Source organism: Neofelis nebulosa, chromosome 17, assembly GCF_028018385.1.
Source record: "Neofelis nebulosa isolate mNeoNeb1 chromosome 17, mNeoNeb1.pri, whole genome shotgun sequence".
NCBI classification, from domain to species: domain Eukaryota; kingdom Metazoa; phylum Chordata; class Mammalia; order Carnivora; family Felidae; genus Neofelis; species Neofelis nebulosa.
In genome coordinates this window covers 2190438-2207261 of record NC_080798.1, presented here as the reverse complement: position 1 = coordinate 2207261, position 16824 = coordinate 2190438, and the positions used below count along the sequence as shown (strand labels likewise).

The 16824-nt window shown below is 48.2% G+C and overlaps 1 protein-coding gene, 1 long non-coding RNA gene and 1 other non-coding gene across 4 annotated transcripts in view; 1 reads left to right on the top strand and 2 right to left on the bottom strand.

The window, feature by feature from the left end:
- The window catches only part of SMIM17 (small integral membrane protein 17), a 27640-nt gene extending 13843 nt beyond the window's left edge, over positions 1-13797 (top strand). The window contains exons 3-5 of one of the 2 annotated variants that reach the window (XM_058707520.1): positions 4151-4386; positions 5917-5993; positions 12893-13797. In XM_058707520.1, the coding sequence (XP_058563503.1) occupies positions 4224-4386; positions 5917-5993; positions 12893-13003 (351 nt within the window). In that variant the 5' untranslated portion in view covers positions 4151-4223 and the 3' untranslated portion in view covers positions 13004-13797. Of the gene's footprint in view, positions 1-4150; positions 4387-5916; positions 7110-12892 lie in introns of those variants that run through there. The other variant, XM_058707519.1, reaches the window with a different exon arrangement.
- TRNAE-CUC (transfer RNA glutamic acid (anticodon CUC)) lies at positions 2793-2865 on the bottom strand. The gene has a single exon. It is a non-coding gene; the product is annotated as a tRNA-Glu (tRNA).
- Positions 7361-16824, bottom strand: LOC131499484 (uncharacterized). The gene is made up of 5 exons (XR_009255900.1): positions 16458-16824; positions 15967-16009; positions 9579-9729; positions 7625-8249; positions 7361-7591 (listed from the first exon to the last, which is right to left on the bottom strand). It is a non-coding gene; the product is annotated as an uncharacterized LOC131499484 (long non-coding RNA).

The window sequence follows — 16824 nt, the reverse complement described above, 5'->3', positions numbered from 1 at the left end:
GGTGGGGAGGGACCCTTTATTTAGCTTCCTGGATCCATCCCATTTGTGTTTTATGCCAAACTCCTGGAGGTGGAGCCTTACCTCCGGGGGTCCCCTCTGCTGCAACACCGGGTCTGCTGCTCTCCTTGCTCCTCTCTGCTCACTTCTCCTTCTCCCGCGGGAGAATGGGAGCTACTGAAGGTGTCCGGTGCATCCTCAGGAGCCCAGTACAGGCCTTGCACAAAGTTCTGGCTGAGAAATGCTTTGAAAAAGTCATTTCCATTCCAGCACTCGTGGGTGGCAGGTGTTAACAGGGTCCCACAGGAAGTGAGGTCTCGGCTCAGCCTTGAGCTGTGGGCACAGTTTCTAGAAGCCGACACAGAAGGGCAAGGACAAGTCAGGCAGAGGGAGAACCAATTGGTTCCCCCACTCATCAGGCACTCCTGGGCATTAATCTCCTTCGGTTTCAGAAGAAAATGCACCACAAGTCTGTGAGATACCTGATGCCACTATACACACCCCCATTTGACAGATGAGCACATTGAAATGGGGACAATTTTTTTCAAGTTTGTTTATTTGGGGAGGTGCAGAGGAGGGGGAGAGGGAGGGAGAGAATCCCAAGTAGGCCCCGCACTGTCGGTGCAGAGCCCGACTTGGGGTTCAAACCCACGAACTGGGAGATCGTGCCCTGAGCCGAAATCAAGAGTCGGACCCTTAACTGACTGAGTCACCCAGGCGCCCCAAAATGTGGGGAATCTTAAGCGACCTGCCTAAGGTCATGCCGCTAATGTGTGGCAGAGCTGAAATTCACCCCACGCCGTCACGCCCGTGCCTTGCCCTGCTAGCAGCAGTGACTATCTCATTAGTGCCATGCATTCTTTTCCTACCTTTGCGACTGTTCTCTCCTCCAGCAACACCCTAGCATTCACCCAGCTTTCACCTACTCTTTATCCTTTAAATCCCCCCCCACCTTTTTTTTTCCCTCCTAGCATTTTTCTTTTTCATTTTTTTTTTTAATTTTTTTTTTTAACGTTTATTTTTGAGACAGAGCATGAACGGGGGAGGGTCAGAGAGAAGGAGACACAGAATCTGAAACAGGCTCCAGGCTCTGAGCTGTCAGCACAGAGCCCGACGTGGGGCTCGAACTCACGGACCGCGAGATCATGACCTGAGCCGAAGTTGGCCGCTTAACCGACTGAGCCACCCAGGCGCCCCTCCTAGCATTTTTATTTGACACCTGTGGTGGGCAGAAAGATGTCCACGCCCTCACCCCCAGATGGTGTGAATACATTGGTCACAGGGTGAGGGAAGATTAAGGCTGCAGATGACATTAAGGTTGCTAATCAACTGAGATTTGGGATGGGGGCATGATCCTGGATTATTTGTGTGGGGGTAGTGCAATCATAAGGACCCTTAAAAGTGGAAGAGGGAGGTGAGGGAGAGTCTCACACGCAGTGTGAAAACGCTCAAATGGCCAATGCTGGCTTTAAAGATGGAGGAAGGGGCCACGGGGCCAAGCAATGCAGGTGGCCTAAGATACTTGAGAAGGCAAGGAGACTGATTCTCCCCCAGAGCCTCCAGAAGGAGCACGGCCCTGAGACACCTTGATTTTATTCCACTGAGACCCATTTCAGACTTCTGAGCTGCAGGACTGTAAGATGATAAATTTGCGTTGTCTTAAGCCACCCAATTTGTGGTAATTTGCTGCAGCAGCCATAAGAAACTAACACGGTGTCTAAAGAGTTCTTTTTAATGTGGTCAGGGGAGGGGTACAGAGAGGGAGACACACAATCTGAAGCAGGCTCTAGGCTGTGAGCTGTCAGCACAGAGCCTGACGTGGGGCTCGAACTCACGACCATGAGATCATCACCTGAGCCAAAATCAAGAATTGGATGCTCAACCCACTGAACCACCCAGGTGCTCCTATTTTAACTCAATAGCAATAAAATAGCTATTTTAAATAGCAATAAAAGAGGGTGCTGAAGAGGTGGGGAACCTTGCCTCTTTGGGGTTCAGTGCTATTCAGGTATGTCTAAGACCACCTCCCGGACTGTCATGAAGGAGGGAAAGTGTAGGAAATGTGGTGATGGAGGCTTTGAGGCCACGTTAGGAACCTGCCTCCACCCATGTGACCAGAGTAGATCTTGAGGTGCGTGCAGCTGGTGGGATGGACTGGGGAGAGGGGTTAGGGAACAGGATTGGTGGGGTCATTGGTGGAGTGGACTGGACAGGCCTAGAGCAGAGCAGGGGTAGCATTCTGTAAGACAAGAGCAGGTGGGCTTAGCGGTCCTTCGGATGTGCGGGTGAGGAGGCAAGTGGACAGTGGCGGGGAAGATGGGTGGTGGAGCCCTGGTCAAGAGCAGGGGACCCAGGAGGCAGGATGTGCAGGAGGTGGGGGAAAGAGGGCACAGGTGTCTGGGGAAATGCATTTGAATTTGGGTTTCTAGGGTCTGTGAGTCACCCGTGTCCGTAAGGAAGACCTACGTGATGATTAGTGACGTTGAAGCAAAGGACATAGTCTGCGTATCCACAAGCATATGTTAGTTTCTGTTATGAAAACATTTCACATCTACTCACGGGTACAAGGATGGGTCTGAGAGCCCCCATCTTCCACTTTCCAGGTTGAGAAATCATCATTTGTTTGTTCTGACCCCCTGTTGTCTACTTCTTTTGACTTCACTGCAGAAGTACCTTATCATCCCATCCCATCCCATCCCGTCCCGTCCCGTCCCATCCCGTCCCATCCCATCCCATCCCATCCCGTCCCATCCCGTCCCATCCCATCCCAACTTTTAAGTAGACTCCACACCCAATGCCCATCGTGAGGCTTGAACTCATGACCCTGAGATTGAGAGTCACATGCTCTACCCACTGAGCCAGCCAGGCGCCCCTTAGAAGTATTTTAGAGCAAATCTCAGCCATCACGTCAGTTTACTCTTACATATTACAAAAACATCTCTAAAAAATTAAGATGGACATTTTCTTAACTGTCCGTAAGGCCGTGTCCACACCTAACGGAAGCAATGATAATGCCTTGACCTCCCAGTCCATAATCCATTTTCTTGTGTTAAAAAATTTTTTTTCACACCAGGTGTCTTTGATTCTGACTCCAAACATGGTTCCCATATGCATTTGATTGTGGAGATGCTAATATCTCTTTGAATCTAGACTGTATTCCCTGTGGTTTTAAAATTTGACGTAACAAGTTTTATTTGTATAAACCTGATCAAAGAAGAAAATGCTTTGAAAGGCTTTTTTTTTTTTCCCTCCCCACCAAGAGAACTTATTTTTTTATTTTTAATTACTATTCGGAGCGCCTGGGTGGCTCAGTTGGTTGAACGTCCAACTTCGGCTCAGGTCATGATCTCACGATCTGTGGGTTTGAGCCCCGCATCGGGCTCTGTGCTGATAGCTCAGAGCCCAGAGTCTGCTTCTGATTCTGTGTCTCCTTCTCTCTCTGCCCCTCCCCCTGCTTGTGCTCTCTCTCTGTCTCAAAAATAAATAAAACATAAAAAGAAAATTACTATTCACGAGGGCATTCAGTAGGTTAATATAACACAAGGTTGATGACACATGCAGTTTCCTAGAATAAGAACGTAAACCAGCATTAGAGTCTCAAGGTAAAGGGTTACACCACGTAGTTCAGGCGGCTTCTTGCAAACAACCTTCTGAATTTTGGGCTGACAAAGTATACACAATAGGAATCTTAAGGAGTATTTTATTTTTAAATGTTTATTTATTTTGAGAGAGAGAGAGAGTGAGCACGCATGCACAGGGAAGGGACAGACAGGGAGAGAGAGAATCCCAAGCTGGCTCCGAGATGTCAGCGCAGAGCCCTACATGGGGCTCAATCTCAGGAACTTTGAGATCATGATCTGAGCTGAAATCAAGGGTCAGAGGCTTAACCCCCTGGGCCACTTAGGCACCACGCTCTGTCCCCCACCTTGAAACTGCTATTCCCTTTCTTGCTTCGTTGGTCTCTAGAGCACGTACCATCGTGTGGTGTGCTGTCTGGCTCTCCCCACCCCCACCCCTGCTGGAATGTGAGCCCCACAAGAGCAATGGGCTTTGCTTCCATCACTGCACTGTCTCTGGCACCTAGAAATAGTGCCTGGCACACAGGTGACACTGTAGGTGTTTGCTGAATGACTAAATGTTTGTCGGTCCTCAGGTTCTGAGTCCCGTGCCCGGGAACCCAACGGGAACCGGAGGAGAAAGACGAGCTCGCCCCGCCTCCCGGGAAGATGCAGAGCCTCAGGCCTGAGCAGATTCGGGGGCTGCTGGAGCCCGAGAGGGCCAAGACGCTGCTGCCTCGGGAGAGCAGGGCCTGGGAGAAGCGCGCCACCCCCACCAAAGACTGGGTGGCTGTGGAGGTCGGGGCCACCGGCTGTGACGGTGACGAGAAAGGTGAGGGGCGGGGGTCCCATGGGAGGTTGGGGGTGGGGTGGGGAAGACGCAACATTCGTTAACATTCATTCAACAAATGTTTATGGACCTTGTGTTCGTCAGCTTTTGCTGTGGAGCGAGTCGCCCCAAAACTCAGTGGCTTAAGGCAACAGTCATTTCTCCGCTCGCGCTTCTGCAGGTCAACAGGATGATGTGGGCTCAGGGGACCGCTGGCTGGCTTCCCTCGCCTGCACCTGCGGCCACAGCGAGCTGGCGAGGCAGCCGGTCGACCCCGCGCGTCTGGCTGGCTTGACGGTGCTGACTTTAGGCTGCTTGTTTCCCGCAGGCCAGCCCCGGCTGGTTCTCAAGAGAGTCGCCCGGGCCAGCTCGGGGTCAGTCTCAGGAGAGTTTTCTCTTGATTGTGGGTGAGAGAGGGAAGGGCCTCCATTCACAAGCAGTTTTTTAAGCTGTGCTGGCAACCCACTTGCTTAGGGGCCGTTGCTCAAAATAAGCTACCCGGTCAAGTTCAGCATCACTGAGGGAGGGGACCGCCCAGGGGTGTGGATGTGGGGATCAATGAACAAGTTGAAGGCCCTTGGGGACGAAAATCTACCACAAGCATGCCCACTGTGTGCCAGGATCTAGTGGCAAACAAGATGGCCGCAGTAGAGCTCAGATTTTAGTGGAGAAACCGACAACGAACAAGTTTTGAAATAAGAAGCCAGGGCCACACATGCAGTGACCCTCCGTGGCGACAAGCTTGCTGTGTTCCAGGAGGTTATGGTGACCACAGGGAGAATGTGAGTTCTTGCTGATGGAGGTGAGGAGGGGTGGACTAGAGAGACACCAAGGATAATGCCTGCGGTTTGGGCTCAAACTGCCGGACAAGGGGTGGTGCCATTTGCTGAGGCGCGGACCCCCGAAAGGCAGCCCCGCAGCAGAACGGGGACTGGACTTTCTACTGGGGCAGGGTCTTCCCTTCTCCCAGAGGGGAGGAACAGCCGCCGGGCAGAGGCGTGGATGCTATGGGTGTCCGTCCTGGTAGTGGGGAGGGGGTTGGGGGCTCCTAGCAGGGCCTGGGTGCAGGAAGACTGGAAAATGCCGATCTTTGGCCTGACCCCCAGTTCTCACCAGCTAAGGAGTGAGAAAGACATTGATGTCCTCATGTGGGGAGTTTGCTCCACCAGGGGCTGGAAGCTGGGGAAGCCTGCTTCATCCTGGTTTCATCCCGTGGATTAAACCTCACTGGGTTTTGCGGGAGGCCTGGAGAGAAGGGACCGTTTTACCCATTTGACAGGTGAAGGAACAGAGGTTCCGGTGGCAGATCACATCAGGTGACCTGCTTGAAATCTTCCAGGTAATTACAGAAACAGGACCGGAATTCAGGTCTCCTGTTCTCTCTGCCCTACCTGAACCACGTGGGCCAGAATGTGTGTGCATGCGCCACGTGCCGTGGGAAATCAGGAGAAAAGGGACAGGACGCCAGGTGGGGCGAGCAAACAGAGCCCACCCCAGCCAGCCTGGTCCCTCACTCCTGGCTCCTTTCCTCAGGTCTGTCCTCTCAAGAGACCGGGCTGGCCCAGGAGTGGACCTCGGCGGACGTAGATGATGGGTCAGAGGACTCGCAGGTATGTGGGATGGTTCCTTCCTCTTTCGCAAACCCCCGCCCTGCAGATCTCAGTGGGTCGTCAGCTCCTTGCCTCAGAATTCCCCCGCCTCCCGAAAGTCCGTTTGGGGAATGTGAGCCCCCAAGAAGCCTCCCCCTGGAAACAGGACATGTCCCTGTATAGTCAGACATGGCACGGAGGGTCTCCATGTGATGTGTAGCTCCATCCACACATACCCCAAAACCTTCACTCATAAACTCAAAGTAACCGTTCATTCATCCGTCCCCTCATTCACCCACCCAACCTTTCATTTGCCCGCTCATACATCTGCCCGTTCCACCCATGCCTCCATCCGCCCGTCCATTCATCTACCTCATCTGTCTGTCCACTTCTCTATCCACTCACTGATCCTCCTCGTATCCATTCACATTCCCACCTGTCCAGCCACCCATCCATTGATTCACGGACCCACTGTTTCCGTCCACTGGCCGTGGTCAGGATTTGGTTCCTGTTCACCCACCCACATGCCTACCCATCCGTCTGTTCATCTCTGTCCATCCGCTTGTCCACTCACCGATCCACTCAGCCATCCCTCCGTCCGTATACCCGTCCATCCACTAACCACTCCCTGGGTTTTAATCCCAATAATATGCGTGAAACCAAGCAGATTTATCAAGCACATTCCTTCATTGAAACATCTAATGTTTTCTTTGGGGAACATAAGACATCAATATGTTAAATATTAACAGTGGTTCTTTTATTTATTCATTTATTTTATGCATTAGGAAAATCATATAACCATTCTCAGCAACACGAGGGTCCCATCTCCCAATCATCTGTCAGAAATCCGACTGAGACTGGTTTAAGCCAGGAAAGCGATTTACGGACTCACACTGAGGGGAGGGAGGAAACCATGAAAGTGCAGAAACAAATACTGGCTACAGTGGAACGGCTCAAAGGAAGAAGTTAACGGTGTGGGCCTAGAGGCTTATTCTAGAATATTCTGGAGATAGGGAAACAGACCTCGGGTTTTAGGGGTAAGAATTTATAGAGCAGGGAAGGAAACAGATTTTCCTCCAACCAGGCAGAGGGAACAGCATTTGCAAAGGCACAGAGGCATGATGTAGCATGGCATAGTTGGGCGGGGGGGGGGGGGTATTGGACTTGAGGGGAGAGCAGTGGGGGATGTGGGTGAAAATCTGCCTGGAATGAGATCATTCATTCATTCCACAACTGTTTATTGAGCACACACTATGTGCCAGGCAGTGTTCAAGACACTGAGGCACAACAGTGGATCGGATAGAAATGGCACCTCCCTTCATTGGACTTACAGTCACTGAGGTAGACAGACAATAAGCAAAATAAGTGGCTAAATTACAAACAGTTGCCATTTTAGGAAAGGTGTCCAGGGAAGTCCCCACTGAGAGGGAGATACCGGAGTAAAGGCACGAAGGAGGTGGGAGAGTGAGACTGGCAGGTGTCCATTGGGAAGAGGTTCTAGGCCGAGGGGCACAGCAAGTGCAAAGGCCCTGGTGTAGGAGTGTGCCTGGCACATGTGCGGAACAGCAGTAGGGGTCAGTTGGCCGGAGAAGAGTGGGAGAGTAGGAGGACACAAGGCCCTAGAGGTGACGGATGATGCAGTGTCTGTCGACCATGGTAAGAATTATATTTGGTTTTTACTCTGAGTGCAGCGAGAGCTATAGGAGAGCTCTGGACAGAGGAGGGAACTGTTCCACCTTAGGTTTTAACAGGAGCCCTCTTGCTGCCAGGCTCCATGCCACGGGGGTTGGGTGAGCCTTACAGGCAGTGGGGAGCCATTCAAGGGACTTGCAGATACACAGAAGTCTCGCTGGTAGCCCATGTGGAAGGAAGGGGGTTGGATGAGGTGGAGGGATAGGTGTGGGAGCCAGTCAGGAACCTCCAGGCAGGAAACAAAACGGGTGAGACTGATTCACCTTGTTGCGTTGTGAGCCTGACTTAATTCTTAGTGCTTCTCATTATTAATTCATTTATTCACCAACCTTCACTCTCTCTTGATATTAAGTCACGAGCCCTGTGAGGCAGTTAGAATGGCTCCTCTCCCTTAAGGTAAGGAAACTCTCAGAGGGCACTGTAAGGGCAGGGGAGGTGCCTAGAGGCCTCTGCAATAACATTCATTCGTTTGTTCATTCATTCATTCACCGAGCCGTGACCCGTTTACCTGCACTGATGGAGCATTATGCTGGGGGGCACCTCTCATTGGCAGGCTGTGGGTCCTGCATGGACACCGTCTCCCTCCTGTGGGTGGCCCCCTCCCCCCCAAAACAAAGAGGATCAGGCCATGTGGGACCACAGACCATTAATAATAATAACAGTAGCCAGGCTCCATAGCCCTCCCCATGCAGCTTCCTCAATTTATTTGATAATGTTTTATTTTTTAACGTTTATTCATTTTTGAGAGAGCAAGACAGAGCTTGAGCATGGGAGGGACAGAGAGAAAGGGAGACACAGAATCTGAAGATGCTCCAGGCTCAGAGCTGTCAGCACAGAGCCCGACGTGGGGCTTGAACCCATGAACCATGAGATCATGACCTGAGCCACCCAGGTGCCCTTTGTTTGATAACCTTTTAACGGTTCCTTGAGAGAGGATCTATTATGGTCCCGTTTTAAATATGGGGAAACTAAGGCACAGAGAAGTTAAGCAACTTTCCCTAGGTCACCCAGCTTGTAAATGATGGAGCTGGGATTTGAATCCAGTATGTCTCTTGACCATTTTAAGGTACTCTACCTGTCTGGGACTTGGTCCTCCCCCAAGGGAAGACTAGGGATAAGGAATAAGGGCCTGTGTCCATCCCACGAATCAGATGTCACTCCACCTCTCATACGGGGAGTGAGTGAAGGAGGGGAAGGAAGGAGAAGAGTTACTTTCCTGACATTTCCAAGAGGGCAGAAGTTCCCCCTCTGTGGCCCCACAGGAAAGTAGGGAGGAGAAAATGGTCCCATCACTCTGTCCTGTAAAATACAAGCATTTGTCACAAATGCAAACCTCATCTAAGTGTGTGAGGTTAAGGGAGAAATGCCAAACCCCAGAAATAACTCCTAGTGGGTAAAAGTTGCTGTACTGACAGAACTTGTCTACACCATCAGAAGTCGAAATAGTGTTAGCTTTGAGAGGGGTTAGGTGAAGGAGGGAGGGAGTATGAGAGGGGAGGACTTTGGGGCACAGAGGATGATGTGCTTCTTGTTCTGGGAGCTGGTGACATGGGCCACTCACCTTTCGAGGATTCATCAGGCTGTACCATTAGAATGTGTGCACTTTTCTCTTTGCATATTGTACTTCAGCAAAATGGTTATGTTTTTTAAAAGTTGCCATATATCCTAGTAGACATTCTTCCCCTTAGAAGCTGAGACTGGGGGCACCTGGGTGGCTCGGTTAGGTGTCCACCTTTGGCTCAGGTCATGATCTCATGGTTCGTGGATTCAAGCCCCACATCGGGCTCTGTGCTGACAGCTCAGAGCCTGGAGCCTGCTTCGGATTCTGTGTCTCCCTCTCTCTCTGCCCCTCCCCTGCTCATGCTCTGTCTCTCTCTCTCTCCCCCTCTCAAAAATAAATACATACAGGGATACCTGGGTAGCTCAGTCGGTTGGGCGTCCAACTTTGGTTCAGGTTATGATCTCGTTCAGGTCTGTGAGTTTGAGCCCCGCGTTGGGCTCTGTGCTGACAGCTCAGAGCCTAGAGGCTGCTTCAGATTCTGTGTCTCCCTTTCTCGCTCATGCTCTGTCAAAAATAAACATTAAAAAAAAATTAAAACAAATATATTAAAAAAAAAAGCTGAGACTGAATTGGGATTTTTGTGCAAGGGATTTATTGAGGGAGTGTGCTCTCAGGGGGAAGCTGGGTTTGACTGGGGGGTCCAGCCTGGGCCTGGTCCCACAAGGAGCTCTGGAGCATCAACAGTCCTTGTTCTCCCCTGAGCCAGTGGGGAGTCTGTTATACTCCATCCCTGGGCGCACGACTGTTGGGGATGAGCATAACAGCCTGTGTAATTCTCTAGGGAGGTGGATCCCATTAGCAAAGGGCATTTAAACGATAAACCAGAAAGTTAGCAGCCCATATGCACAGCAGCTGGAAGAGAAACAAAAGAGAACCAGGTGAGGCACTGGTGGGTCTGTTAGCAGTAGTATGGTGTGTGTGTGTAAAAATTTTTACACTTCAGATGACCTGTACTTACATTTTCTTAACTTTGTACTCTGCTTAAAAAACTGTCGTATTTCCAACAAAATGCACAGATGAGTGTGCACACATATATATGCCCATGTAACATCCCAATGAGCACTGCCATTATCTTAGAAGATACCCTCGTCTTCTTTTCTGACCTCTGTCCCCCACCCTGAGGCAACCACATTTCCGATTTTGCCTCATATAGATTAGTTTTGCCTATGGTTAAACTTCATGTAAATAGAATCCTACAGGAAATCACATACATTTCTTAAAACCCAAAAAAGATTATAGCAAAATGCTTACCCTACCATTTGGTATTTTCATAATATAATAGCTTTCCATATGGATACATATTGATGTCCTTTGTTCTTTTGTATTTTACTTTTTAATGCTTATTTATTTTTGAGAGGGGGGGAGGGACAGAGAGAGGGAGACACAGAATCTGAAGCAGGCTCCAGGCTCTGAGCTGTCAGCACACAGCCCGACATGGGGCTCGAACTCAGGAGCCGTGAAATCATGACCTGTGCTGAAGTCGGATGCTTAACTGAGCCACCCAGGTGCCGCTGTTTTTTTTTTAAATTTACTTTTTACAGCAGCCAAATATTCTGTAGTATGCTCTGTCATGACCACTTCCTCAACTGATGAATGATCAGGTTGTCGTCACCGCCACTGAATAATACGTATTTGTCAAGTTGTCCTCCTAGTCTATAGCATGGGTTATGAGGAACTTCATAAAAACCCATATTCTCTGGGCCTATCCAAGATCTGTTGAATCACAAAATCCGAGGGTGGAGCCCAGTTATTTGAAAAAGTCACCCAAGTTTTTCTGATGCTCTGCCAGGCTTGGGAGCTGCTTCTGTGGTTTATTTTCTCCAGGATGTAAAGGGGAGCTTTGAAATGTGATGGCATCCAGCAGGGGACAGCAGGCTAGAGGAAGAGTTAGTCCTTTTCCAAGGATTAGAGATGTGAATTCCATCAATGATTTCTAATAAGTTGTAACATTTCATAGTATATGCTATTTCTCTTCTTTTTCAGGGTTTTTTTTTTTTTTCATGTCACCACTGCCTAGCTTTCTAGATAACTCATTATGTCATATCCATTCCCCAAACTTCTCTGATATTTTTTTTTTTAATTTTTTTTTTCAACGTTTTTTATTTATTTTTGGGACAGAGAGAGACAGAGCATGAACGGGGGAGGGGCAGAGAGAGAGGGAGGCACAGAAGCGGAAACAGGCTCCAGGCTCTGAGCCATCAGCCCAGAGCCTGACGCGGGGCTCGAACTCACGGACCGCGAGATCGTGACCTGGCTGAAGTCGGACGCTTAACCGACTGCGCCACCCAGGCGCCCCTTCTCTGATATTTTTAATAGCGGTTGCACTAAACCCATCACTAATTTGAAGAAGAATTGTCACCATTAACCATTCTGTCTTTCCATCCTTCATCATGGTAGGTCTTTCTATTCATGTATTCATTTGACAGATATTTACAGAATTCATATTGTGTGTCCGGCACTGTTCAGGCACTGGGGCTACAGTCATTAGCAAACCAAAGTCTTTGCCCTTATAGGGCGTGGAGCAAAAGAAAAGCTGGGCAAGGGTAGTTCTGCGGTTTTCTGTGGGAAGGTATTGGGGTGTACAGTTCTGAACAGTGATGAGAGAAGCGTTTTTTAAGGAAGTGACAAAAACTGACTGATGGGAGATGTGACAGGGAAAGCCTCACGGATACTTGGGGAAAAAGCATTTCAGGAAGAAGAAACCGTAAGTGCAAAGGCATGGAGACAAGAGTGGCTGGGGAAGAGTGAGTAATGCACGGAATGACTTCAGCTTTGGAAGGAGCACTCTGGCTGCCCCATGGAGAAGAAATTGGGGGTTGGGGTAGCATCAAGACAAGTCTGATGGTGGCTGTGACCAGGGTGGAAGCAGTCAGCTTCTGGATGTATTTTGAAGGTAAAGCCAACAGCATTTGTTGATGGCTCGAATGTGTGTGGTGACAAAGAAAGAAGCATCAAGAAGGCCACAGTTAGAGGCCTGGAGGGGCCGGGAGGAGAGATATGGGGAAAACTGCATGAGATTTTTTCTTTTTAGTTGGAGGAGGGATTTTAGGGTATTTGGGATATGTAAAGTTTAAGATGTCCATTAGATATCTGAGTGGAGGGGCGCCTGGGTCGCTCAGTCGGTTGAGCATCTGATTTCTGCTCAGGTCATGATCTCACAGTTTGTGACTTCAAGCCCCACAGTGGGCTCACTGCTGTCAGCACAGAGCCCGTTTTGGATCCTGTCCCCTTCTCTCTGACTCTCCCCTGCTTGCACTCTCCCCAAAAGAAATATTAAAAAAAAAAAAAAAAAAAAGATATCCAAGTGGAGATGACAAGCAGATGGTGAGATTTATAAGTTAGGAATTTAGGAGACGGGTTGGGTCATGCACACACACAGTTGAGGTCACTGGTGTATAGATGATATTTAACAATGTTAAACTGTATACGACATCTTGAAATTTTTCATCACATGTATTCTGATCTTTCCTCTGATACAGCATAGGTGTATTACTTATTTTTGTATATTTATGTTATATCTGGTCACTTCATTGTACAGTTGTGAATTCAGCTTTTCAGTTGATATATCATTTCATTCCCAATCATGCAATCACATTTTCCTGCAAGAAACAATGGTGGCCCCTCCATTTCTAATATTTATACTTTTTTTTTTTTTCTTCTGTTTCAGGGCTTTGTGGAGTGGTCAAAAGCTCCACAACAAACGACCATAGTCTTGGTAGTGTGTGTCCTGTTTTTGTTCCTGGTTTTAACAGGGATGCCTATGATGTTTCACATTTAACTATAATGGTGGCTATTGTTTTGAAATAAATGGCCTGCTTCTTGTTAAGGAAATAGTTAAAAATCAGGAATAGTATTGATTATTAGCAAATGCCTTTTAAACATCCATCAAGATGATTTTTTTTTGTATTTAACCTTTTGTTAAATAGGTTTTACATTATTTCATTGAACTTAAGACATCACTGATTGTAAAACACATATTGCTTTATATACCACTGAGAAAGAAAAAACATGCTTCTTAATTGTAAGATGCTACCAACTGGAAGATGTATCCGGACTTCAGAGATGATGAAAAAATGTGCAATTTAGGACTGATGAAATCTGGTAGATTTCTTAATATCAAATCCTCTTTGTATTCTTAGGGTTGTGGTACACTAGTCTTTTCAGATACTGAATCTATTTCTTGATATTTTATGTATAATTCTTCACTCTATCTTCACATGTAAGATTGGTGCTATCTTTGTCAAGTTTTGGTAACATGGCTAGGCTTGCATCATTGAAGGACATAACCTTTATTGTCTTCTAAGCTTTAGAATAGTTTCTGTAGCTTAAGTATCACTTCCTTGACATTTTGAAGAAATTCACCAGTAAGGCAATCAGGGCCTAGAGGTATGGAAAGGAAATTTCAGCTGAATTCTTGGGCGGCTTTCTCAGTTTCTTCTCATGTTACCAGTTTATTATATTCCATTAATTTTGATGATTTATAGTGTTTTTTATGCTTAGAAAATTCTCCATTTCATTGAACTTTTCAGATTATGAATACCATTCTATAATTAAATGAAAATCTTCTCTTTATTTTGTTCTATCTCCTTTCTTCCTTTCAACTTCTGCTTGTGGTTTACCCATTAGATTTGTCAAAGTTTTATCCAGTTTACTATTGCTTTTCCAAAGAACCAGCATTAGAATTTATGTATATCCATATTTCTCTAGTTTGTAATTTGTTTTTCATTAATATGTATTAGGCTCATTTTTTATTTCTATACCTTGTCTGTTTTTATGTTGAATAATTCATTTATAACCTTTTTTTACAAAAGTATTTGCCAAAATAGTATACTTAATAATAAATATACTTCTGATTATAGCCTTGGCCACATTTTAATTTGGTAATTTGTGTTCCTGTTTGTTGTTGTCTAAATGTTATATCGTAGTGTTTATAAAGAGTGCTTTGAAACTCTGATCAGATTTAAAAATAGTTTTACTGATTTACTGCACTGTGAACAAAGAATGTGGCCTCTAATATATATGCTTTCAAAAGCTTTTTAAAAGCTCTTACTGTGGCCTACAACGTGTCCAGTGTTTGTACATGTTTCACGGACATTTAAGACGAATATGTATTTTCAGTCTGTAGAATTCAGAACTCTACATGTCTGTGAATGAATTCAGTCTTATCAATGATATTGCGTAGGTTCATGTGTTAATTTTGGCTCACCTTATCTGTCAAAAACCAATAAGGTTATGTGAAAATCTGTTAGTATGACTACGTTTGTCAATATATTTTGTATAAACTTTGCTTTATGTATTCAGTCACTATGTAATTTGATGCATATGAGGTACAGCACTGTTATGTCTTTGCCAATTAAAGGGTATACGTATACCACCAAGCACAATGCTGGGCAATAGTAGCCATGCAATAAACATTATAAACCTGATTCTGAATCCTTTGTGAAATATAAAATGATTGTCTTTAAACCAATTTAATACCGAGGCTTAAATTTTACTTTGTCTATTAGTGGTTGGTATTTCCATCCTGCTGTTTTTAAATTTGTGTGTGTGTGCACACGTGTGTGTATTTAGACCCTTTGTGTCGTTTTGATAGGATTTCCAATGGCCTCTCCAGGTTTGCCAAAAAAAAAAAATCTGGGCAGGTAGAAGTATGGGATTCTGTCTCCCCATAGTTCCCTCCAGCTGACTGCATCAAAAAACAAGCAACAATCGTCCCTTCAAACAGACACAAGCCTCAGCTGTTACATTCATTACGATTTATCAGTTGCAAGTAACAGCAGCTGATTCAAAGGAGCTTAAGTTTGTTAATGATCAATTACTGATTCATGTTACACCAAAGCCTGGGATGAAATTGGCTCAATTTATAGCTGGTTCCCGGGGCCTAAAAATATCACTGGGACCTTTCCTCTCCGCTGACCTCAGAGTTCCACTCCCTTGCAGGGGTGACCTTCTTTTTCTCCACTCCGCTGGGAGGATGGCTACCACCACCACCCTGTTCTACGTGGCAAAGTAGGGGACACGAGATAGATTCTCCTCACACCCTCACCTCCCAGCCCTTCCCTGCCACAGGAACTGGAATCTTGAAATAAGGGAGAGAACAGCAGCTGGAGGCAGGAACTAGCTGTCCTAGGAATGGGCAGAGCATATTGGACTGCAGCAGGACAAAGGACAAAGGCAGAAACCAGGAGGTGCCTGTGGGGACCGTGCCAGATGTCCCGAACCGGGGGGGGGGGGCTGCTGTAGGCTGAGATTCGCTCAGTCCGTGCCACGTGCCTTAAATTTGTGGGATATTGCAAACAGTCATAATAATATAAACCATAAAAGCAATGGCCCTTCATTTGGGTTCTATCACGTGCCAGGAACCGCATTTCATTGATGACAGAAATATCGACTCGCATCCCTGATGGTCTCTTCTCCATTCGACAGCCAGATACATCCCATGACACCATAATTAAGACCATTCACAATCCACCCACTTCAGCAGGTAAGAGCCAAAGTCCTCACAGTGGCCGCCCATCCCCGCAGTAAGGGCTCGCGCTCGCACCCTCCATTCCATGCGCGCGGCCTTTGCTGTTTGAACAAGCCTATCACGTGCCTGCCACGTGCCTGCCTCGGGACCTTGGCACAGACTGTGGAATGGACCTCTGCCTGTAATGCTCTTCCCCCAGATGCTCACGTGGCTCCCTCACCTGCAGTGCTCGGCTCGCACATCTTCCCCCACCGTCCCCAAATAACACTTACCTCCGCAGGTGATTCTCCTGGTCTTCAGCGCCTGAATCACCACCTGACAATTACAGGTTAATTGATGGTTAATTGAGGTTCTGCTCTGTCCACCTCCTCTGCCGGGTCTCCCTGGAGGAACTGAGTCCTGGGAAGGTTGAGTGGGGGAGGGGGGCTGCAGAGTTCAGCCTGCATTTCTCAGGAATTCCCTGCACGCCAGCCTGTGGGACCCCGGCCCCTTCCGACCCCCTCCCCCATGCGCTTGAAGCTGCTGGGTTCTCCCCTGGAACAGGACACGCTGGCCCCAAGGTAGCATCTGCATACACTATCTGGGGAACATAGTGGGGGACGGAGGATGTCAGGTAAGTTGGCAACTATGGCAAATCTAAACCGCTAAGGCAAACACTGGCACGCCCGTGGCTTGCGGGAGCCGTGGGAGCGGCTTGGGGCGGGCTGGCTGGCTGACTGCGCTGCCGTGTTCCCGAATGCCAATTCCTTTCCCTCTGCCTTACCAGCAATTCCGAAAGCTCTGAACAGGTATTTTCGGCAGCTCCCCCTCCCGGGGCTCAGGTCCTCCACGGCTGTGGACTCAGGGCACCGCTCGCGCGCGCCACTCTCACTGCAACAGGAGGGACCGCGGACGCTCCCGTCCTCCCGGCTGCGACTCTGGTTGCGCCCGCGCCCTCCCTCCGGCATCCACCCTCCTGCGTCGGCCCCGCAGCACAGCCCGCCAACCGCCCGCGGGCGGGGCCAGCTCGCGGCGTTACGCCCGGCGCCTGCGCACTGCACCTAGCCGGCTCTCGTTGAAGTCTTGGCGGAAGGGCTCAAAGGCGGGACACTGACTCCGCCCACACCTCGCCCGCACCCTCCCCGCTCTTC